This window comes from Heterocephalus glaber, unplaced genomic scaffold (assembly GCF_053883595.1).
Source record: "Heterocephalus glaber isolate CG9 unplaced genomic scaffold, H.glaber_assembly_v1.0 deba00000470, whole genome shotgun sequence".
In the NCBI taxonomy this organism is placed as follows: domain Eukaryota; kingdom Metazoa; phylum Chordata; class Mammalia; order Rodentia; family Bathyergidae; genus Heterocephalus; species Heterocephalus glaber.
In genome coordinates this window covers 2,145,495-2,168,407 of record NW_028258145.1, presented here as the reverse complement: position 1 = coordinate 2,168,407, position 22,913 = coordinate 2,145,495, and the positions used below count along the sequence as shown (strand labels likewise).

General features: G+C 50.3%; 1 protein-coding gene across 3 annotated transcripts in view; it reads right to left on the bottom strand.

Moving 5' to 3' along the window:
* Nucleotides 1-3,346: 3,346 nt before the first annotated feature.
* The window catches only part of Kcnip3 (potassium voltage-gated channel interacting protein 3), a 79,001-nt gene continuing 59,434 nt past the window's right edge, over nucleotides 3,347-22,913 (bottom strand). For 2 of the 3 annotated variants that reach the window (XM_087202937.1, XM_004844345.4), the window contains 7 exons: nucleotides 18,816-18,940; nucleotides 18,442-18,511; nucleotides 18,147-18,217; nucleotides 12,213-12,320; nucleotides 11,543-11,647; nucleotides 10,777-10,839; nucleotides 8,969-10,534 (listed from right to left, as the gene is read on the bottom strand). In XM_087202937.1, the coding sequence (XP_087059063.1) occupies nucleotides 10,487-10,534; nucleotides 10,777-10,839; nucleotides 11,543-11,647; nucleotides 12,213-12,320; nucleotides 18,147-18,217; nucleotides 18,442-18,511; nucleotides 18,816-18,940 (590 nt within the window). In that variant the 3' untranslated portion in view covers nucleotides 8,969-10,486. Of the gene's footprint in view, nucleotides 8,409-8,968; nucleotides 10,535-10,776; nucleotides 10,840-11,542; nucleotides 11,648-12,212; nucleotides 12,321-18,146; nucleotides 18,218-18,441; nucleotides 18,512-18,815; nucleotides 18,941-22,913 lie in introns of those variants that run through there. The other variant, XR_015447958.1, reaches the window with a different exon arrangement.

Sequence of the window (22,913 nt, the reverse complement as noted above, 5' to 3'; positions counted from 1 at the left end):
AAGTGTTTTGTCCAAGACGACGCAGGCAATAGAAGTAGTGAAGTCGAGATTCTTGACCCCTTGATCTTATTTATTTCATTTAAGAGTATGGCTTCAATACGCATCCATTTAGCTATAAATGTTTCTAGTTTATCATTCTTTATGGCTGAGTAGTACTCCATTGTATCATCCAGTCACCAGTTGATGGGCATTTGGGCTGTTTCCAAGATGTGGCTATTACAAACTGTGCCGCTATAAACATAGGTGCGCGTATATCACAACATAACCTCTACTTTTCAAGATGTTGTCTCTCAACCTGCACAGTAAGGTATCCAACCTTCAGTTAGATCTCTGCCCCTAGAGGTGGGCACCTGGTAAGAAGAATCTTTTACATGCTGGGCAATGAGCTCCTTGGTGAGACCCAGTGCTGTGCAGAATGTCCAAAAGGGGGCAGGCTCTGTTAGTTCACAGGTGGTGATGCTGGCAGAGCATTGTGGTTGGATAGGGGACTACATACTAGGTGTGATAAAAAAAATGACAAATATTTAATTTTTAAAAAGCATATTATAGTCAAAGATACATTGGCATTAATTCATTGCAAAATACTCACCCCTCCCCCATCAAACACTTGTTCCACTGTTCTTGCCATTTTCTGAAGCAGTTCCAGAAGTCTACTTTTGTGAGGGTCTTTAGTTGTGCTGTCATGGCTGTATCTATATCCCTAGTCAATTCAAACCATTCACCTTTCATAACCCTTTTGACTTTAGGGCACAGCCAGAAATTGTGTGGTGCCAGATCCTGTGGATATGGTGGATGAGGACACACCAGCATGCTTTTTTAAAGCCTGCTTTTCCATTGGATGGCACTTGACATTCACCATATTTTTGATCACTCCATGTAAAGACACTCACAAAAGAGGACTTCCAGAACTGCTTCAGAAGTGGCACGAATGGTAGGATAAGTGTGTTTGGGGGGGGCATTTTTGAGGGATTAGTAGGAATGTGTCTTTTACTGTAATAATTTAAAATTTAAACGTTCACAGTATTTGTTGACAATACCTTATTTCTGCTGTTTTGTTCTCATTCCCTGACATAGTGCTTTTTGTTTTGTTTGTTTAGTGCTTTTTGTTTTGAAGGAAGGAAGGAAGCAAAGAAGCAGTGGGCAGGGGCAGGGCCCAGGATGATGGGCTGTGGGCTGTTGATGCTGCTCGCCCTCCCATACCCTAGTGACTTGTTACTTTTTCACACACATGGGAAGTAGGGTAGCAGTGGGAGCCAGCGGTGGGGAAGGGAGCAAGTCGGAGCCCAGAATCCTCTCCCTTGCAGGCCCCTTTTGCTCTGCCCAGGAGAAACTTTGACTTGGGCAGGGAAAGTTTGTCAACAGAGTGAGGAAGTCAAAGATTTTGCAATTGCAGCTGGCTGTCAAGAACTAACTGATGATCTGCTCTTGGGGGCCTTATTTTTAGTTTCTGGATGTTTTACTGTATTTGGTGATTTTTCAAAACCAGGAAGAAGCGCTGTCTGGTTTGGTCTGCTGCACCCCTGGGGTGGGACCCCAGAGACCGGGAGAGGAAGGAAGAACGGGCCAGGGAGCCTGGTGGTGGGTGTTCCAGCCTGGATGCTCAGGCCAGAGGTCTCTCAGGGAGACTGCCCCTGGGAACCCGAGAGCTGGCCCCCGCCCTGGCCCTGCCCTGGGAACCCTGCGCAGTCCTCCTGGTCCCCACGCGGCAGCCGCCCCCGCTGAACTGGAGCTCAGCCGCATTTACACAGCATTCCCCTCCCCCCCCCACGGCAGCCTCCCCAGTGGTGGGCCCCGGGGTGACTCGTGGCTCCTGCTTGCAAGGCGCCTGCAGTCTGGCCTGCGTGACAGTGTGGGCCTGTTGGTCCGGCCCCCTTCTCAGGGCCCACTGGAGCCTGGAAAGCAGATTCACATCCCACAGCTGACCTTGGCATTAGCAGTTGAGAACTTTGCAATCAAAAGTGCTGAGCATCCTGTTCTAACCGGCTTGGTAGGGCTGACTAGGAATGCATTTAGGGCTGTTATAAGTGAAAAGTCCAGAGATGGGGAGAGAATTGCTTTTTTAAAAAATTAATTTTATTGGTACATTTTAGGTAGGCAATATAATGACATTCATCATTGGAAATTTGTACCTTTACATAGTATATCTTGGTTCTTATTTTTTCCCCATTCCCCTGCCCTCCCTTCAAGGAGAGAATTGCTTAATATACAGTTTGATTTTGAGCTCAAGGGCCCACTTGTCCCTGCTTCCCCTCAGCCTTTCTCTCCCCATCCCTGAGAAAGAATGTTTTCTGCTCTGGTTTCATTCTCATGGCTCCTCTAAGTGACAAAATGGCAGCAACAGCTCCAGCACTCACACACTCTCTGCTTCAGCTTCAGCTTCTTGTCCCAACATTCCCAGCATAGGGCTGCCTGTTATTGGGTCATGTGGCCATACCTCCCTAAAAGGTCCCCAGGGCTGGGGATTTAGCTCAGTGGTTTCACCACCTGCCTAGCAAGCGCAAGGTCCTGAGTTTGATCCCCTGTACCAAAAAAAAAAAAAAAAATCTTTCTAAAAGGTCCACAATTCTAAGGCTGACACCCACTGTGGGTCAGGCAGCCAGTGGAAGAAGTCTGTTGGTTGGATGGTCCACAGTTGGGTGCCACCACCCAGGGCTGTCTTCAGGGACCTGCTCAGGAGGACACTGATTCCTTTCCAGGCCGCACGGGACTGTCCTGTCAGGCACACTTCAGCGCACAGGCCTTCCCAGGAACCTCAAAGCCCTTCTTGGGGACCAAGGCTAAGCAGGCCTTACTTCCTTCTCCAAGTGCAGAGACCGAGGTAGGACAGAAGAAACAAAAGGTAGAAAGAAGACAAGGAAATCATAACCCAAAATTGAACTTTTAAGAAGACCTCGGGCCGGGTATTTAGCTCAGCAAGGTCCTGAGTTCAATCCCCACTACCACAAAAATAAAAAAAATAAAAAATAAAGAAGACTGCACCTTCTGGGCCTCAGCTGAAGTCACCCAAGTTGATGCATATCAGCCTTCTTTGGTTAAATTTAGACTCCTTCCTACCAGACACACCACACCTAGAATCCCTCAGGAATATGGGTCCATAAATTGGTGTAATTGAGAAAGTAAAGAGCAGGAAACTGATTCTAAAATAAAGGCAGGTTGAGAGAACCCAAAGCATGTTTAAATTACCATGAATAATTAAACAAAACCCATGTCCATACCTGTAGAGTGATTAGCACCCTTCTTGGGGGTGCCCCCCTTTGCCACAGACCAGCTGCAGTCGATGTCGATCTAGGGTAGGAAGGGGAGATGTCCTGGGCCGGCGATGAGAAAAGAACCTCCTCAAGCAATATTCAGGTTCCCTCTGATAAGTCTCAGGGTCTGATTTATTTTTATATCTTTAAGCAATAGCTAGGAGGCATTGGGCGGAACATGTTTACATTTTAGGTTGCCTTAGCAATATCTATTGAAGTAAAGGTTATTTTTGCTAAAAAGAGTATATTTTTTCTAAGCTGATTCATTTCGTTGAACATCATGAATACATTTTAAAAAATTACAATTGTCCCCTTATTTTCCCATACCTAAGCAGAACAGAAGGTAACTTAATCAAAATCTCTATATCAGCGGGGGTACAAGCAAGATTTAATTAATTAAATGTCAAACTTGTGGTCACCAGCTGGCCCTTGAGAAACTGCACAATGGTTAATATAGTTGCTATTAGCTCTCTATTTTTCTTTACCTCTATTCATCTTAACTAAATGTCATTTGGGTTCATAGTCCATGAGCAGGAGATATTTACAGCACTTTGAGAAATATTGAGTAACTTGTCTCCTTAATGTATTTACCTGTCTTAACATTCTTTCTTTTCCAGTTGTCCACTATTTCTTACATCTAAAATCTGTCCTTTCAATCTCTTCATAAGACCCCTTTAGTAAAAGAATGTCAGCAACAAGAGAGGGGGTTATAGTAGTGGGAAAACGGAAGGGGTTTTAGGAGAGGTTTCCTTAGGAGTGGATGTGGCAATAGAACTAAGAGAAACTGGAATTTGGGGACTTGTGAGCCAGATCAGATTTCAATATATCATTTCCAATTTGCCTCATGGAGAGTTTGTTGTTAGTCACAAACACAATGACTCCTGTGACCAGAGTAACGATTATAAACATTATGGCAAGAAAAAAATAAAATATGAGGGTACGATGTGTTCCACCCTTTCTTTCCCCCACCTGGAACTTTGTCAAGCAGCATTGGAGGTCGGTTGGGCTTCGCCACCCCTTCTCCTGGTGTTTCCACCCCTGGGGTAGAAGCATAAACATCCCTGTTCCAGCAAGTACTGGATCCCATTTCTCTGATTTTCCGAACTCACTTACCCTAATGAACCCCCTGCCTCTTACTGCTGTATCCTGAAAACTTTTTCCTGGAAGCTTACTCTACAAGGGTGGGTTAGGTTCCTTTTTCAGCTCTGGGGACCTGCTCAGGTCTGGCCGAGTGACAAGATGCTGTGTGAGGTGTGGGCCCCGCCTGGCCCTCTGCAACACAGGGTCGCTCCTAGGTGCCCTGGCTCTGGATCCAGTCCACAGGCCCAGGCCCCTGTCTTGCATGTGCTCTCCACAGACAGCTAACTGGGACAAATCCAGGTGACCGAAGAGGGCCACGTGTACCCCGAGATTTCCTCCCAGGGCATGACTGGCCCCTGGGTCGCCCCTCACCTGAAAAGTGAGGCCCAGGAGAGTGGGTGAGAGGGCTGTGGAGAGCCCAGCACCTGCTGTGGGCTGGGAGGGAGGAGACTGATGGGGACAACGACAGAAATGTTACCGGCTAGCTCCCAAAAGTGGCTTGCCAACTAAACATTAGGGGTTCAGGCCGCTTACCTCTCCCCCTGGAATTCGATTCCAGGTTCTTCTCATCTGAAACAAAGAATTGAACAAAAAGAGTAAAAACCAGTGGCCAAGTTTATTTGAGGAAGTAAGTGAAGAGAGAGAGAGATACTGGCTCTACAGGAAGCCGTTGGACCAAGTACAGTCAAAGGAGAAAAGGACGCCCTGGAGAAAGCCGAGCACGCTCCCATGAAGAGAGTCACAATAGCCAGTTCCAAACAGCGCCTGGTTCCTTATATGTTGTCCAGATCTTGAGGAAACCCGAGAGAACTTCTCCCTGAGAGACAGCACTGGGATCCCACAGCTCAGGCTGATGTCAGATCCAGGCCATCCTGTTGAAACCTGCTCAAGTGCTCACCAGAAGTCCACGTGCAGGGGTTGGGAACTGTTCTGGGCATGTCTGGGATCTTGTAACTAACAGGTCATGTCTACTTCCTCAGCCAGCTTTGCTGCGCCCTAATCTATCTCAGGAACAGGAGCCCTGCCTGGAATGAAGGCACCTGGCCAAGGAGGTCCTCAGCAGTAGGTTGCAGACAAGCTTGGTCTCCTGACCTGTGCCCGAGCCCTTGCCTTGGACCCTCTTTACCCTTCAGTGTCCCTGCAAGAGTGAATTTCCTGCCAGCAGGGACCCTGGTCTCAGGCTGTAGCCCATGGTTGGTGTGGGTTAGGAGCCTGATGAGTGTGGAATGGTGCCTCCCTTAGTTTAGACCTGGGGACTAGAACTTGAAAGAGGTGGAGGAGGGGACCACGGCTGTGTACCGGCTGTCACGAGAGGCAGGCGCCCACCCAGGCAGATGATCACGAAGGGCACACAGTTCTGCGATCTGCAGGGCTCTGAGGCCACTGTGAACTTGAAGGGCCGGGCTGTTGTTCCCGAGGGCTCCAGGCCACCATTAAAGAGGAGATGTGGCTGACTGCAAGTTCAGTCCCTGAGACCCTCACTCTTGCCTCTCTCTGGGTGGCTCTTTCCTCCAAGACCCTGATCAGTCACTGTCTCCTCCTGGCTGCCTGGACCTGACAAGGGCTGAGCAGGGTAAAAGTGGGGCTCGAAAGCTTTTCCGGCATTAGAAGAAGCCTACTGTGTTATGTGTTAAGTTAGGTAAGTCCTAGTTAGGTGTATGAGCTAATAAAACAAGACTACATAGCTATTGTGTCCCCTCACCCAGCCCCCAGCCAGGTGTGCTCTAGGAGCACCTGGCACCTTTTACTTGAGACCCTCAAAATTTTTTTGACACCATGTGGAGAACGAGACAGAACTATGAAATGTCCTTGGGACTATGAAGGAAATGGTAAACAGCTTCCCTTCCTCGAAGTTTCCTCTGGGCACAAGGTTATAAAGAGGTGAGGAGACCCGGGTGTGGGGCAGTTGCCCACTGGTGATCAGTAGGGTCACAACACTTGGAACTGCAAGCAAATGGTGACTGAAAATCTGAGAAGCCAGGAGCCTCTCAGGGCAGATTGGCTATCACCTCTCTGGGAAGTTGTACTGCAGAGCACCATGGGAAGGATGTGGGTCTGTTAGCCAATGTCTCTGGACCTCACTTCTCCCATTCTGTGCTATTAAGGAGGCCTCAGTAGGGCCACTTCGAGGGTGACGGACACAGGCCAGGCCCACAGGAAGCTCAGTGCTTCTTCTGAGGGCTTCTTCCTGTCTGTGGCTGGTCAGCTTGGCCATGCAATGAGTGGTGGACACATAGATGGAGAGCTGCCTACTGTGGGCCGACTGGCATAGACTGCCCCTCCTTAGCTATGTGGACCCCAGATGGGTCTTGGAGTTACCAGGGCAACTGAGGCCCATCATGGATTTATTTCCAAGATCTGGAAAAATCCTGAGCTGTCTGCACTTTCTCTGATGATTTATTGGTGTAAGTCACCCTGATACATGGAAACTTCAGTGGTTAGAAAGAAAGGATGCTCATATTTATATTTATTAAAAGGCCAGTAAGTGTGCAGATTGAATTATCCTAACAGTTCTATCAGTGGATTTTTTTCTTCTTATTTTACAGATGGAAACTGAGGCTCTGTAAGGTAAACAGGTATGCTGAAGCCACAAAAATTTCTAGAGTGGATGAGCCCCATGCCCTCGACATGGCAAGGCTCTAGAGGCACACATGTGTTAAGGAGTTTATCTACTGGGGTTGGGTACTGGGGACACAGCTCTTCGATCCCGTTGGGGTGAGGTGAAGGGGAGGAGGACTTCCTCGATCTTCTCCCAACACCAACCACTCTGGGCAGCGCCTAGGCCCTTCTAATCCAGACTTCTGTGCTGGGAACTGGTAGAGAGCTGCTGAATCCTGGTACCCAGAGCTGATTGGGCCAACTGTGACACCTGTCTCAAGGGGAGCCAATCTATGGGGTGGCAAGGGGTGCAGTAGGGGAAAGCCACACCCAGCAGGGAAAGTCTTCAGCCAGTAGGTGCTATAGGGGCAGGAAGACACTGCACAGGACAGACAGGTGAGGCAGGGAGCCCAGGATAACCCACGCCCTGAAACCAGGACACATGGTGGCCAATCCCACTGTTGGAGATGGATTTGGTACCTGAACATCTTGTGTTCCTCTAGACCTGGTTCTGTAATGCAGGTACCTGCTTTGCAGATGAGGAAACTGAGGCACAGAGGGACTATGCATCCTGGCCTGGACCGTACAGCTGGTGCATTGGGAGCTGGGGTTTGAGTTACACCAGAGCAGCTTCAGGGCCCCGCCTCCAGTGCCTATGTCCGGGGGCCCATGGGGAGCAGCTGGCTGCCCCGTGTGCTAGAGACAGACCCACAATCCTCATTCCAGAGCTCTTGCCTCTCCTCTGCCCAGGGACCACTTGCAAGGTGTCAAGCACATCTGTTACCTTCCCACCCCTGTCATCTGACCAAGCTGAGCTCTCAGCCACCACTCCCATGGCAGGAGGCCTCCCTCTGCTGCACACTACTTACAATGTGTAATGGGCCACGAGATGGGCTGTGTTCTATGGTAGCCATCCTGTCACATCCTGCCCATTGCTCTAACCACCACTGCCACCCTGCTTGGCACAGAAAGGGCACAGGCTCTGGGGTCAGCCAGAGCTGTTCCCATTCTGTCACTCACTGGTCTTGATCAAGGCAGGCATGACGTCCGCTGCTTGGTGCTTGACTTGAATTAAAGGGAAAGCTTCTAACACTGTATGGTGTCTGCCTCAGAGACCCTTGTTATCTTTCGTTCCTTACCATTCCTAATTGTGAGCGCCAGTGGGGCTTGACTGTGTTTAATGCTTTCTCTGTACCTAATGTCACAAGGTTTCTCATTTAATTTGTTGTTTTAATATCTACCTCTGTATCAAAACCACCCCAGAATGTAGTGGCTTCAGACACTGCAGCGACTCTGATTTGCTTGTCGATCTGCATGTGGGGCACAGCCCAGGCCCTTTTCTCCTTCACAGTCTTCCTTCCCCTTTCCCTGGCAAAACCCTCATGGAGTTTACACTCTTGAAAATAAACCCCAGGAAGGAAGAAGTCTCCAGGCCCATTCTGCTTCCATCTGTTCCCTCCAGCCACACCTGGAACTGACTTCCTGGAAATGGGAAAGAAAAATGATCTAGGATGAAATCTGCATGGCACCTTATGAAGTCACTCTGCTCCACCAGCTTTGGGCACAGGGTAGGTTGGGACTATCTGGGAAAGGTCCCCAAGGCCACTGTGAAGGGCTCTCTTCGAAGCTTGACCTCAGTGATGGCCCACTGGGAGCTTGAGTTCTGGGGGTGTTGCCTCACCCAGAGTAGCTGTCAACATTTATCAGCACAGGTCAGGTGTGGTGGCACACACCTGTCACTCAGGTGGGGAGGCTGAGGCAGGAAGATCACCATGAGTTCAAGGCCAGCCTGGGCTACACAGTGAGATCCTTTCTCAAAAATCAAACAAACAGGGCCGGGGATTTAGCTCAGTGGTTCTCGCGCCTGCCTCGCAAGTGCAAGGTCCTGAGTTTGATCCCTGGTACCAAAAAAAAAAAAAAAAGTCAAACAAACAAAAAAACATTTACCAGCATAGTCCTGGGCAGGAGCCACAGCTAATAGCAGCCAGGTTTGGAGGGGGAAGAGGGAAATTCATCTGAGATAAAGCTGGCAAGAGTCCCCCTCCTTTGTCAAGTTTATTTTATTAAAATATATAGGACTGAATATTGGTGGGTGCTGAGAACAGGAACCACCTTCTCTGGCTGAGCCCAAGGGAGACGCTTCTGCCATGCAGACATGCGGCCCATTGCGGCTGAGGGTGGGAGACAGGGGCGCCAGGGGCATGGTGGCGACTGTCTCCTGTGCCTTGGCCCCTGAGAAGCACAGTATGCCAGCTGGGAGGGGGAGATCCCTGAGCCAGGGGAGGCTGATGTGCAACCCCTGGAGGAGGGGAGGGGGACCCCAGGAGACTGGAGGTGGGTGTCAGTGCAACTCCACAGGGAGGCCCACCTGTGTGTGGGGACCACAGGGTCTCACACCCTGGCCATCTCGCCTTTCTTCTGAGGGCTCTGCTCACCTGGGGATGGTGTCCAGAAGTGCCCAGGGGCCAGGACCAGCCTGAGCAGATGTGGGTGGCCGATGGAATGTATTGTGTGGGAATGTTCCTCAAAAAGGTTCTCTGCCCTTGCTGTTGCCCTCCTCAGGCCTCCATCCCCCAGGCAGGGCCACCAAGCAGGGTCTCCGGGCTTGTGCTTCTGAATGTTGGTGAGTGGGCTGGGAATATTCTTCAAGAACCCATGGCTCTGGGGCACGAAACGGAGCCGTGGGCTCCTTCCCCAGGGCACCCAGGCCCTGGCCCCCAGGAGGGCCTTGAGAGTGGCCCTGGCTCCCCTCCAGAGCAGAGCGCCTGTGCTTTTGTAGGGTTGGGGTGAGCCTGTGGGAGGGCCCCATGGAGCTCCAGGGAGATGGGGGGTGGGAAAGGGACAGGAACCCTTGACCCTGGCTCCCAGGCTTCCTGTCCCTGAGCCATGTCACTTCCTCCCAGGACTGAGTGGATCTTGGAGAGAACAGCCTGGCACTGGGGGCTGCAGTGCCTTTCCTGCATTTCCACCAAGCCAGAACCTGGGATGGAAGAGGATGGCATCCAGGGGCCCTCACCACCCAAACTGGCCTGGCAGTGGGTGGCCAGGCACTGGTCCAGCTTGCCCAGCTCAGTATCCCCGGCCTCGGGTACTGGGTTCCCAGGAGGCAGCAGGCTTGGGCCTGTGACCACCTCTGTTCTAGTCTGAACCCCCTGAGCCCTGGCTGCCCCAGGGCCCTACAGGAAGGGCCTCTCTGGGGACACAGGTCCTTGGGCAGAGCATGGCAGGGGAGGAGGCCAGAGGAGCCCTGGGGTCCCCATTTGGTGGGAAAGGAGGGGGAGAGTCCTGTGTGTTGGAGATGCTCTTTCAGGCTCTTAAGCCCCTTCCTGGTGACATCTACTGACTGCCAGATGGTCTGCCCACCTCAGAGGCAGCTTCCTTGCCCTGCAGGCTTGGGGCCGGCTGTTGAGGAGCTCTGTGTGTGTGTGTGTGTGTGTGTGTGTGTGTGTGTGTGTGTGTATCAAGAGTGAACTGCTCACTTTTTTCAAATATATCAGAGAAAAGTTTCAGTTTCTCAGGGGTGGAGCGGCAATGGCCACCCTGCGCCTCCTCTGCACGTCCTAGATGACGTTCTCAAACAGTTGCATGGAGTTCATGATGTTCTCATCCTGTGTGGAGAGAGAAGAGGACTAGTCAGGGTGGGCAGAGGAGGGCAGGGGTGGGTACTTCCAATCCCCCCACCCCAGCAGGTTCCTCTCAGTGGGTGGGTGGGGGCGCGGAGGAGCAGAGACAGGGAGTAGCTGGTCTGAGGCTGGTCACCTCCAGCTAGTCCCTGTCTGCCTCTCCATGGGCCACCATCTTGTCCCACAGCCCCAGGAGGGCCCATGTCCAGCCCTCTGGTGCCACCTACCTTCTGACAGGTCTCCAGGAACTCCTCAATGGTCACCACCCCATCCTGGTTCCGGTCCATTTTCTGTGACCCAAGCCAAACCCAAGGTGAGAGTGTCCCCATAAGGGATAATCCCTATTATGATTTCTATCTAGATGTCCCCTGAGTGCCTCATGTGCTCATAGGTAGGGTGTTGGAAGGTGAGTGAATTGGGGGTGATTACAGCTGACTTGCTAGGAGGTAGGGTTCAGCCCCTCCCTGGCTCCTCCCTTCTCTCTCTGCTTCCCAGCTGCCAAGTGTGAGGCAGCTCTCCTCCACCATGCTGCCTGCCTTGGGGCCTGCTGACTGTGGACTGAAACCTCTACAAACTGAGCTAAATAAACTTCTCCTTTAAGTTGTGGGTTCTCAGTGACAAGAAAGTGACTAAGAGTTCCAGACACCAATGGGAGAATGCTCAGTGGATGGGGCCCCTTCCACACCCTGTGTCCCTCTGTTCCCATCCTCTGCCCCTACCATGTGTCCCTCTGTCCCCAACCTTGGGACAGGGCCCCAAGGCCACTGTCTTGCAGCCTAATTCCTTGGGAAGTTGGAAATGGACCCCCAAGGCTCTGGCCCGGCCAGCTGCCTCAGATTCCCAGAACCTGAAGGTGGATAAAATCTGGTGGGGGGGCCTGGCTTTAAACTTGCCCCAGGGGATTCAGCCAGGAACCATGCTGGGTCTCCTTGTAGGGAGCAGGTTTGCCCCAGGAGCAAGGGGCACCTCAGCTCCGGGGCGGGGATTGTGCACCTGGAAGAACCTCTCCACATGCTCCAGGGGCTCGTCCTCCCGAAGAATGGGGTAGGTGTGGTGGCCCATCATGTCGTAGATGGATTTCATGATGGCCAGCATCTCCTGGGAGGGGGACAGGAGGGCCGGTGTGAGCTGGCTGCAGGGACTCAGCCGGCGGTGGCTTTGGGGGCCCCAGTGGAGGGGGCTGCCTCAAAGGTCAGGGACACCCCCAGGGCAGTAGTGGGCAAGCAAGAGGGGCCTTGTGCGCCAGAGAGACGGGCTTGTTCCCTCTGGTCCAGAGAACAAAGTGTCCATCTCCAAAACTTGAGCAGGTAGCAACTATTTCAGATACCAAAAAGAGAAAGAAAAAAAGCATGGGCCAAACAAAAATCCATCTGTGGGTCCCTGTGGTGAGGGCCTGTCTGCACCCCTGCCTTAAAGGACCACACTGGCCCATTCCAGCCATCCCCCTTCTCCATCTGGCTCCCCCAGGCCCCCTTCATTGCTGGGGTGGATGGACAAGCCTGCTGGCCAGGATGGAGTGCCAGGGAGAGGAGCCCACAGGCTGCTGCACCCCAAGGCCAGGTTGAGAGCCACCAGGATGGAGACAGGAAACAGGAAGAGAGATCAGGCAAGGAGCAGCTGGAGGGGAGCAGGGGCAGATGGGCCACTGCCTAACACCCGGTACCTCTTTGGTGATGTAGCCGTCCTTGTTAATGTCGTAGAGATTGAAAGCCCATTTGAGCTTCTCATGGACTGTTCCTCGCAGCAGGATGGACAGCCCGACCACAAAGTCCTGCAGGGGAAAGGGAGGCGAGGAGTGAGGAGCCAGCCCAACCTCCTTCTGTTTCCCCTTCGCTGTGTGGCTTACACTGAGATTCCCAGCTCTGCAGGCAGTGTGGTTCCCCAGGGGGGTAGTAGGGGGTGTCCTTTACAGGGGACACAGGTGAGTGCATGCATGTGTGTGGTGGGGAACTGCATGGTACTGATCTTGGACAAAAATAATCCATTATGCAATGCACTGCTATTGACAGATAAGTCTCAAGTGATCTTATGATAGAGGAGGAGCTCTACTTTTAGTTCTTCAAGCATCTGCAGGTCAAAGTATTGTAGAATAGGTAAGTTAATTAGATATCTCATAGGCAGTTAGACAGGGCCAGCCCTCGAGAAGCCAACATGGAGGACAATCTACTGAAGGCCAGCACTGTAAAAGGAGAGAAACTATTATACCCCTCATAGGATAAATGGCAGTGATTGATAGTCTAAATAGGTATCAATCACCTGGGTGGAGGACCAAGATCTCCAGGAAAGATCCCTGACCCACCCCTTACTGAAAATCCTTGCTTAGTTCCTTGTATGCTTGCTTCCTACTTGACTTGCTTCCCCACTGGATCCCCATTTAATCAATATTACCTAAGTGACTATTCCTTTGTGATCTTATTGGTTGATCATAGCTTTGTCCACTTTGTAATTTCTCATTGGATCAGTATTACCTAAGCAACTGTACTTGCAATCTTACTAGTCCACTATAGTTTTGCCCCACCTTTAACCCTCCTCACCTCATGGCTTTGTCCCATAAAACACGTTTGAGAAGCAGGGGCAGTGGGCAACCCACTTTCCAGTCCCCCTTCTGTCTCTCTTAGGGAGGAGAAGCTATCTTTCTCTCAACAAATTTTTCCTACTCTTAACCTCTATTGTTCCTAGAATTCATTCTTTGATTTTAGAGAACACGAACTCAAACTTCGGATATCTAGCAGCTTTCGGAATTACACCTACTCCCCCTATCTCAGAAGGTGCTTGAAAACTTTCAGTTTAACAAACTAAATGAATGGTGCTCAACTCCTGAGCCATCCCTGTGGGTTGCCATCGCCATGGGATGTGACTGTCATGCAATGTATCACTAACAAGACGAGACAGCCGTGTTCCAAACCATGAGAGGTAAAAGCAATTAGGGAGAAACAAGAATTATTCTAGGAGAAAAATACCATTTAGATTCAGAGATTAGAAATCTTGCATCCTTAAAGTAAGAATAGGATACTCTTTTAAAAGAGGAATGAAGCTAGGTGTGGTGACATATGCCCATAATCTCAGCATTCTGGGGGCGGAGGCAAGAAAACCCCAAATTCCAGCCCAGCCTGGGCATATTATTGACTTAGTGAGATCTTGTCTCCAAAAACAAAATTAAACAAGCCAGGCGTGGTGGCGCATGCCTGTAATCCCAGCACTTGCGAGGCTGAGGCAGGAGGATCACCCAGAGTTTGAGGCCAGCCTGGGCTACATAGTGAGTTCAGGGCCAACTTGAATTACAAAGGGAGACCCTGCCTCAAAAAACAAAAAACAAACAAACAAAAGGTCCAAAAAATTAAACAGACAAATAAATAAACAAAGGTCTGGGGATATAGTTCAGTGCAAAGTCCTTGGGTTCAACCCCAGTAGCACATGTATGTGCTTGCACCGATGTGCACACACACAGAAGAATGTGTGGAAAACAAGAGCTCTTGGGAATTGAAAACAACACAAGATGACAGACTTAGAAGAAGGGTTGGAAGAGCAACCAGAACTTTCTGTAAGGTGCAATGAGAAGGCAAAGAAAAGTGCTGGAAACTAGAAAAGAGGATACAGAATGCCACGCTGAGAGTCAATGCTAGGACGTCAGGAGATCCAGGAAGAACCAGAGAAAATGGAGAACAGTGTGCCAAAGAAATCGTGAAAGAAAATTTCCCAGAATGGAAAGTTTCCAGTTCCCAGGGTCCCCAGGGCTGGGACAAGGCCTGAAATCAGTGCAGTTGGGCCTTAGGCATGATGGGGTTTCACAGCTTCCAGCCAAGAGAAGACCCTATAAGCTTCAGAGAGAAAAGCAAAGCCAAATAGCAAGAACCCAAATCAGATCCACCCACAGGACTCAAATCAGCTGGAGGTGGCTTTTCCACAGCACCCTGGAGGCAGGAAGGCAGCAGGAGGCTGACAGGGGAAGCCTCAGGCCCAGGGGATCTTCTCAGGAGTTCTGGTCCAGGCAAAATGACTGGTGAGAGTGACAATTAAGTAAAGACACTCCCAGATACCCACAGGGTCAAAGGTCACCTCTTTTATGGTTTGGATCAAAAATGTCCTTTGAAAGGCTCTTGTGTTCAGAGGTGGGGCTTTCAGAAGACTGAATCATTGGGGCGCCATACTCATCAGGATTAAACCATTGATGAATTCACAGTTGACTGTGCTGCTAGGGGGTGGGGCCTGGTTGGAGAAAGTAGGTAATCAAGGGTGTGCCTTTGAAAGGTATATGAATCTCTTCTCAAGTTTCTTCCCTCTCCTGGCTTCCATGATGTGAGCAGCTTTCCTCTACCACACCAATCCGCCATGATGTTTCTGCCTTGGAGCCAGATGACCATGGAGGAAACCCTCTGAAACCATGTGCCTCAATAAACCATTTCTCCTTCAAGTTGTGTATGTCAGGTATTTTGTCCCAGCAACAGAAAGCTAATGGATACATGTCCTGTATATATTTTTGGAGGAGACTGCTGGAGGATGTGCCCCTGAAGAGAAAGTAAATCCAGAAAGTGGGAGCTGATAAGGAGCCCCCAACTAGGGGATGTAACCCAGAGGAGAAAGAAAGAGCCAGAGGATGCACAGCCCCATGAAGCTGTGGGAGGCCAGGGCCACATCCTCCATGGGATGCCGCAGAAGAAGTTAGGCTGGAGAAGGACCTCCAGGCCAGGGGTTCAATGAATGACAAGGTCACAGACAACTAGGCAAAGGAAGGATCATGACTGTTGTTGACAGCAGCAAAATACAAAGGTGTGCAGGAGAGGAAAGCGTGGTGGCAGGTGACCGCAAGACTCTGCTGGGTAGCAGATACACATTGTCAGGGTAAACTGAGTCCTTTACCCAAGTGGCTGTTGGAAAGTGGGGGATGGAAAGCATGTGTTTAGAGGAGGCCCAGCTTCTCACCTAGAGCAGGGGACCAAGACACACTGTCTAAATTGGACGTTGAGAAGAGCCATAAAATCATGGCCCTGGGAGTCACAGAAGCAGACACCAACGTCTGGCTAAACAAGACATGGCGGCTACCTGTAGGTCTCCAAAGCACACCCGCAGATTTGCTGGACCTCAAGCCCTGTGTGTGTGAGTGAAGATGAGGACATGGCAGGGGAGAAAGACTGCGACGCCACTTGTACAGCTGAGTTTGGGGAATGATCAGCACTGTGGATAGCTGTGGGTTACACAAGCAAGGAACCTGGGGTGCAACAGGATTTGCCAGTGGGAGGCCCAGCGTGGGGTCTTGCTTGGCACCCATCCTTCTCACGGATCCAGGAGGATGCCAGTGCCACACCCCTCTGGTCTGGTCTTCCTTGAAGCCTTGAAGCCTCCTGCTCAGCACACAGCCTGCTGACATCTGAGGAAGGTCCCCACCCAGTGTCCCTTAGCAAGTGTGTGTTACAGAAAGGACAGTACTAGGAGACAGTGCATGGGACCATCCCCTGCAAGGCCCCAGGTTGTGACACACAGATGTTACCCCAAGAGCAGCTGACTCAAATCAAGTGCACATTGGTTCTAAAATTTCTGGGACATAGCAGTTTCACATGCGACCACCTGCAGTTGTAACCCCAGGCCTGTTTTATCTACAGCCCTTGCTTTGCAGCTGCCCCCAAAGCAGTGCTAGGGAGGGTGTGAGGCTCCTGTAGTGACACAGCAGAGCAGATGTTCCAGGCTGAGACCCTCAGCGTGCACATGAGGGTCCCTGGCAGAGCCGAGAGCCGGTGGGAGCCCTGGGAGGTTCTGGGCTGCGGCCTGCCCCAGGTAGTGTCACTCACACCGTAGCCAGGGATGCCTGGCTGTGCCATAGATGCTGAGCAGTGTACTGTGGGGGCAGTGACGGAGAGGCAGCCACCCCCTCCTGACTCACGCTGCCATCGGTTTCCAAATGAGCAGCTCTGCCAATGCCACTTCCACCCTGGCGACCTGACTTTCTCCTGGGTTCTGAGAAGCCACCAACAGGTCATTGTTTTGAGGGTTTTGTGTCTCTCTAGCAAGATGAGCTAACTGAATTAGGCAGGTGCTGGGTGACACTCTCAGAGAGGAGTGGAGGCTGCAGTGGCCAACCCTGAGGTGGCACATGGGACCACATCTCCCACTCAGCTCCTTTTCTTCTCTTTTCCTTTTCCTTTCCCTCTCTCCCTCCTTTTTGGTTCTCATTTTGGTGAGGGGAGAAAGAGATAACATTTTATTGTACCAGTAGACTGTAACAGGTACACGGATGGTCTCTAGGCATTGACAGAAACTGCTGGTCGCTGTAGGCACTGTTAAGCAGCCTTGACCTCCTGTTTAAGGGCAGGGGAAGTCCTATGGCCGGCAATGAGGGCCAAGGGACCTTCTTAGCCACTGGGATCCCAACCTGTGGTGCGGCAGGGACAGGTCATGGGGATACACACTCCCTTCCTCCCTGAGAAAGGCCTCTCAGAGCACAGCACTGAAGTCAGGGAGTCCCTTGAGGGACTCGTAGGCAACCAGAGGAATTCATCTCCTGAGCAGAAGGCTTGGGGTGGCACCCAGGGCAGGGCCTCTCTGAGACTGCCCAGCGCGAGTTCAGCACAGCACCTATCTTAGCCACTGACTGGTCCCTCACCTATTGCCTTCAAGGGCCTCTGGAACCCCTGCTGCGGGAGTGACAGGTGACAAGGACTGGTACCTTCCAAAGCCCCTGACATGCTGGACAAGAAAAACTGATTGGGCTCATCTCGCTGGATCCCAACTCCCACCTTGACCCTGAGCAAAGTGACCAGCAGAATCTGGTCACCAGGAGGGTTGGGGAGACCATGCTTTGGCCCCTCTACTCCTCTGCACTGGCATTTGGATGTGCTGAGAATGTGTGTTCCATAGGCAGTGGCCCATCTGGGGCGGGAGGGGCCCTATGGTCACCAGGAGGCCGGGGCTCCGGCTGCGCATGTGTCCAGTGTCAGCGTGTGGTGGGCGCGCAGAGTAAAAATAACCTGGCTGGTGTTATCGACAGGTTATTATTACCCAGAGTCCAGGGCCTCCTCGGCCACTTTCCTGTTGGCGGGTGCCCTTGGCCCTGGAAGCCGAGTGGGCCAGAGATCGATCGATCGCCTCTCTGCAAGGTTTTCCTGAGGAGGTTTCAGCTTTGCCCCTGCAGCTATTTTTAGTGGCGTGGGCTCCACAGATGGGGCCTCGCTCAAATGATCCCATGTGGCCAGGTGGGGAGGAGCCCAGACAGGAGGCTGTAGGGGGCAGGGTAGCTGCTCCTCCTCGAACTGGCACCAAGGAGCACTGGGGAGCCTTGGGCTTCACCCTGTCTCTGGCTGGGGTAACCATGAAAAGCTGAGTACAACTCAGGCTAAGCGTTTTCTGGATATTTCTGGTTGGTTCTATTTGCTCAGTAAGGAGTAAACCCACCCTTAGCAAGCCAGACCTCTGAGTTATACCTTGACCCTTTAACAATACAAACCACATGAGGGTCACTGCTAGTTCTGTGAATCCGCAGCCCCCCTGGCTTGCAGGGCTGGATGTGAACTCCTAGAATTCAAGGAGAGGCTGAGAACAGGTGTCTGGAGCAGGACCCAATCCCCCTTGGGCTTCCCTGCAAGTGCAGGGACCCTCATAGACGCACCTCGAAGTGGATAGCCCCATTCCCATCGGCGTCGAAGGCATTGAAGAGGAAGTGTGCATAGGTGGTGGCATCTGGGGACAGCAAGGACGAGGCTGGGTTGGTTGGGAGGGCCGCATGGAAGCCTGGGGCCCTCCTGGGGCAGCTCGCACCCCCACCCCAGGGTTCCAGCTCCTGGGCAGGAGTCTCCCTTCCAGTGGAAAGGAGGCAGCACTGGGTCTCCAGAAGGAAGGGGCTGGTGGGATCCCCTCCCTGTGGGGCAGCCTAGAAGTCTGGGCAAGGTCTTGGCTGGACTCACCTCCCTGAGGGAAGAACTGCGAGTAGATGAGTTTGAAGGTGTCTTCATCCACCAGGCCTGTAGGACACTCCTGAAGTGGAAGTCACCCATCAGAGACTCAGCCACCCCCTGCTCCAGGCCTCAGGGACACTGGGCAGAAGGGTGGCTGGGAAGACAGTGGCTGGTACTCCCACCCCCGTGCCAAGCTCCTCCCCTGGCACTGCCTTGGAGACTCAGAGAAGGAACACCGTGAGCCTCACAGTGCCTGCTTCCTGGATAGCTCCTCCTTCGGTATTCACTGAGCTCTGGAGAAGTTCTAGAAGGCTCCCTGGGCCGGGGTCCCTCTTGTGTGGAGTCAGGGACACAGAGTCTCTCCCAGGTGTGGGGGCACTCACATTCTTGAAGCCCCGGTAGAGGGACTGCAGCTCCTTCTTGGTAAACTTGGTCTGTGTCTGCAGCTGGTCTAGCCCCTCTGGCTGGTGGCGCACCGTGGACAGCTCCAGCTCACTGTCACTGCTGTCTGGAGGGGGACACAGACCCAGGAAGGAGACATGTGGTGTGAGCAGGTGCAGGGTGTGGGCTGGAATAGGCGATGAAGGGTAAATCTCTTTGCATGACTAGCATATATAGTGACACAGGCTGTGCACTGCACAAATGAAGGGGCTGTGACCATGTGCATGCTCAGGAAGTGTGCTTGTGGCCTTCTGCTTCCCCACTTGCCTCATGCTGACTGTGCCCACCTCCTCAGCCACACAGTGGGTGAATGGGGCTGGCTTTGTCCTCGAGTGAGGGGCACGAGGGACCCTCAACCTGCAAAACCGCATGCTTAGACCATTTCCTCCATGCAGCCCTCTTGGGGTCCCCAGGAATGGGCTGGGCGCCCCTCTTGGCCCATCGCAGCCTGATGTGCTACTGTTCAGCCACATCTGGCCCAGGGGTGTTCTTCCCACTCGGCAGGAGGTCAGACCTCCAAGGCCAGAGGACAGGAACTACCACACACCAAAACATGAGCCATGGCTTCTCTTGGGGTCGGGAGGGCTTTACGTCTCTATTTTTCTATTTGTGATTTTTCTACAGCTTCCTGAGGCATTGAAGAGCAAAATTCCTTTGGCACGGTAGGCATCACTTTTACAACAAAATGAAACTGTGGACAAAAGGTATCAGGTGCCCACACTACATCTCCTTCCCACTGACACGGGGTCCACACACCCTGCCCTGCCTCCGCCATCTGGTCTTCCTTCCGCCCCATGCACCGAGTTTATCATTAGCACACAGCCCGTGGGTGCTGCCACCTTGCCCCTGCAGCTGGTGCTCTTTGGCACAGTCCTGCACTGTTCCATGTGCCGGTAATGCCCTGCAGTGCCAGACTCAGGTCCTTGCAGAGCTGCTCTACACCAGGACGTAGAAGTATCCTGCCCAAAGCATGTCTCCCTGGTCCATGCACACCGGGTCTCCAAGAGGACTACCTCCTATCCCTCTTCCTTCCGGCTTCCTGTACCTTTTTGGCCATCTTTACCTCAGTAGCTTCCTACCTCGCTAAGCAGAGGGAAACTTCCCCAGCCCCTCCCTGCACACCTGCCCCCTTCCCACATGTGGCCTGACATGTTTTCCCTCCTCTTCTGTGATGAGCTATCCTTGTCCCAGGCAGAGGCAGCCATGCTCACCTACTCTGTGTGGGGCTCCTTTTCCCTCCTCTCTGGATCATTCTCATGATCATATGGGCATACGATTAACACCTGTGATCCTTAGTCAAACACAGTACAGGTAAACCCTGTAAGCCAGCAGCTCCACCCTGGGCAGATATCCCACAGAGATTCTTGCCCAATTAAGGGGATCTGTAAAGGAATGCTCAGAGCAATGAGGTTTTAGTGGGAGGGATTCTAGAAAAGCCCGTAGTCTATCACAGCAGGATGCACACCAAGGAGAACCACACTGTGGATCAGATGTGCACACAGCAACATGGATAGACACTAAAGAGGAGATGTTTCCTGCCAGGTGTTGTGGCATGTGCCTGTAATCCCAGCTGCTCATAGCAAAGCTGAGGTAGGAAGATTGGTAGTTGAAGGCCAGCCTGGGCATCAAAAAATTAAAAAGGGCAGGAGATGTTTCTCAGTTGGAGGACTATCAATTACCAGTAGTGGCTGATAAATAATACATAAATAAATGTACATTTCCTTTGAATTAAGAGGCAAACTTTTCAGACTAGATGGAAAAAACTCCCAAGTTATGCTACTTATAAAAAGGATACCCTTAATATAAAGACACAAACTGATTTTAGAGTAAAAGAGTGGGGAAAGGATAAGAAAGTTGGACATTTGTTTGTTTCTTTCTTTCTTTTGGTTTTTTGAGACAGGGTCTTGCTACATAGTTCTGACTGACCTTGAACTTACTATGTAGCCTAGAGCTTGATTCTCCTGCCTCAGACCCCCAAGTGCTGGGATTACAGGCATGCACCACCATGCTCGGCTTGGAAATTTCATAATGACACAAAGATTGCTTCATCCAGAAGACTGAATAATCTGAAATATATATTACCTAGTAACAGAACATTAAAATACCTGAAGCAAAAAAAATTCAGAACTAAAGGACAAACAGATAAACCAGAATTGTACTTGAAATTTTTCAGTAAATGGCATAAGACATAAAAGATTGAGATATCACTATCAACCAATTTGACCTAATTAACATTTCTAGAATATTCCACAACAACTATAGCATACACTTTTTTTTTCAAGTGAACATTCTTTGGTTACTAAGATATACTGGGACATAAAACTGACTCTTAACACAATGTAACAAGTTAAAGGTAAAAACAACATGATGCTTAGAAATCTCAAACATCTGGAGATTAAACAATACATTTATAATTAATTCATAGGTTAGGGAAGAAAAATTGCAAGGTGAATTTTGAATCGAATGATAAAGAAAACAGCATATCAAAATTTGGGGATAAAGCTGTGCTTACAGGGAACTAAGTAGCTTAAAACTCCTATATTAGAAAAGAAGACAAGTGTAAAATCAGTGACACAGATTTGTGATCTAAGCTTTTTCAGACTGTAGAAAAAGCAGACCAAATTAAACTCAAAGTAAGTACAAGTGCCAAAGGGGGTGGTGCACAACTTTAATTTCATTATTCTGGGAGGCTGAAGCAGGAGAATCACAATTTCAAGCCCAGCTTGGCAACTTAGCAAGACCCTGTAACAAAATAAAAAAATAATTTAAAAGGTCTGGTGAGGTCATGTAATGTGACCTGGATTCAATCCCCCGTACATAAAAAAAGTATATAGAAGAAAGGCCATAATAAAAATAGTAGAAGTCAATGAAAAAAAACTTAGAGAAAATCCAACAGAAAAAACTCAGTAGGCAAGTCATAGACTGGGAAAATTTATCTTCAGTACATGTACCTGACAAAGGAGTTATTTCCAGAATACACAGTGAACTTCTACAAACTGACAATAAGACTAATAACTTCATTTTTTAAAATAGACAAACAACTAGGCGGCTTGACAAAAGAAGCTATGTAAATGGTCAATAAGCACAAGAAAAGGTGCTTGACATCAATCCAAGCAGTGCAAATGATTCCATGCAAAATGCAAAACACCCAATCACCTCTCATTCCACAAAGACCAACAGCACCAAATGTGGGTGAAGATATGGAGGAACAGGAAAGCTCATACATTGTTGGTGGATGTGTAAGATGGTATAACCACTCCAGAGAACTGCTTGGCAGACGCTCATAAAGTTAAAACACATATGAACCTCCCTCCTGGATATGTGAAGGACTTGTACAAAAAACTTGCACAATAAGATTCATAATAGCTTTATTCTCTCAGACTTCTAAGTGCACCTTTTATAGACAGGAACCATAGGATTTTTTTTTTTTTTTTTGGTACCGGGATCAAATTCAGGACCTTGCGCTTTTCAGGCACATGGCAGAACCACTGAGCTAAATCCTTGGCCCCTATAATAACTTTATTCTCAAGAGCCCCAAACTGGAAACCATCCAAGCAATCAACAGAAGCATAGAAATGCTGCACATTTATAATAATGGAATACTATTTTACATTTTAAAAAGAATGAACCACTGATATGTGCAACAACAGGGACACAGTTCAAGAGTATTATGCTAAGGGGGCCGGGGATTTAGCTCAGTGGTTCTGCTGCCCACCTTGCAAGTGCAAGGACCTGAGTTCGAGCCCCAGTACCAGAAAAAAAAAAAAAAACACATGTAAAAATATTATGCTGAGCAAAAATACCAGATGTAAAAAGAGTTTGTATGGCATGATTCCATTTACACAGGCTCTAGAACAGGCAGCACTAACAGTGTTATAACAGAAAGCAGTAGCGGGGTGGTGGGTACAAGGGCACACACTATTATCAAAACTCACTGAACTGAACCTTGAATTTCTAAGCATTTTGTTCTATGTAAAGTAGACCGCGATTAACAAAAAGCGAACACTGATTAGGTTTCTGTTTTCAGTCATGATGGATCA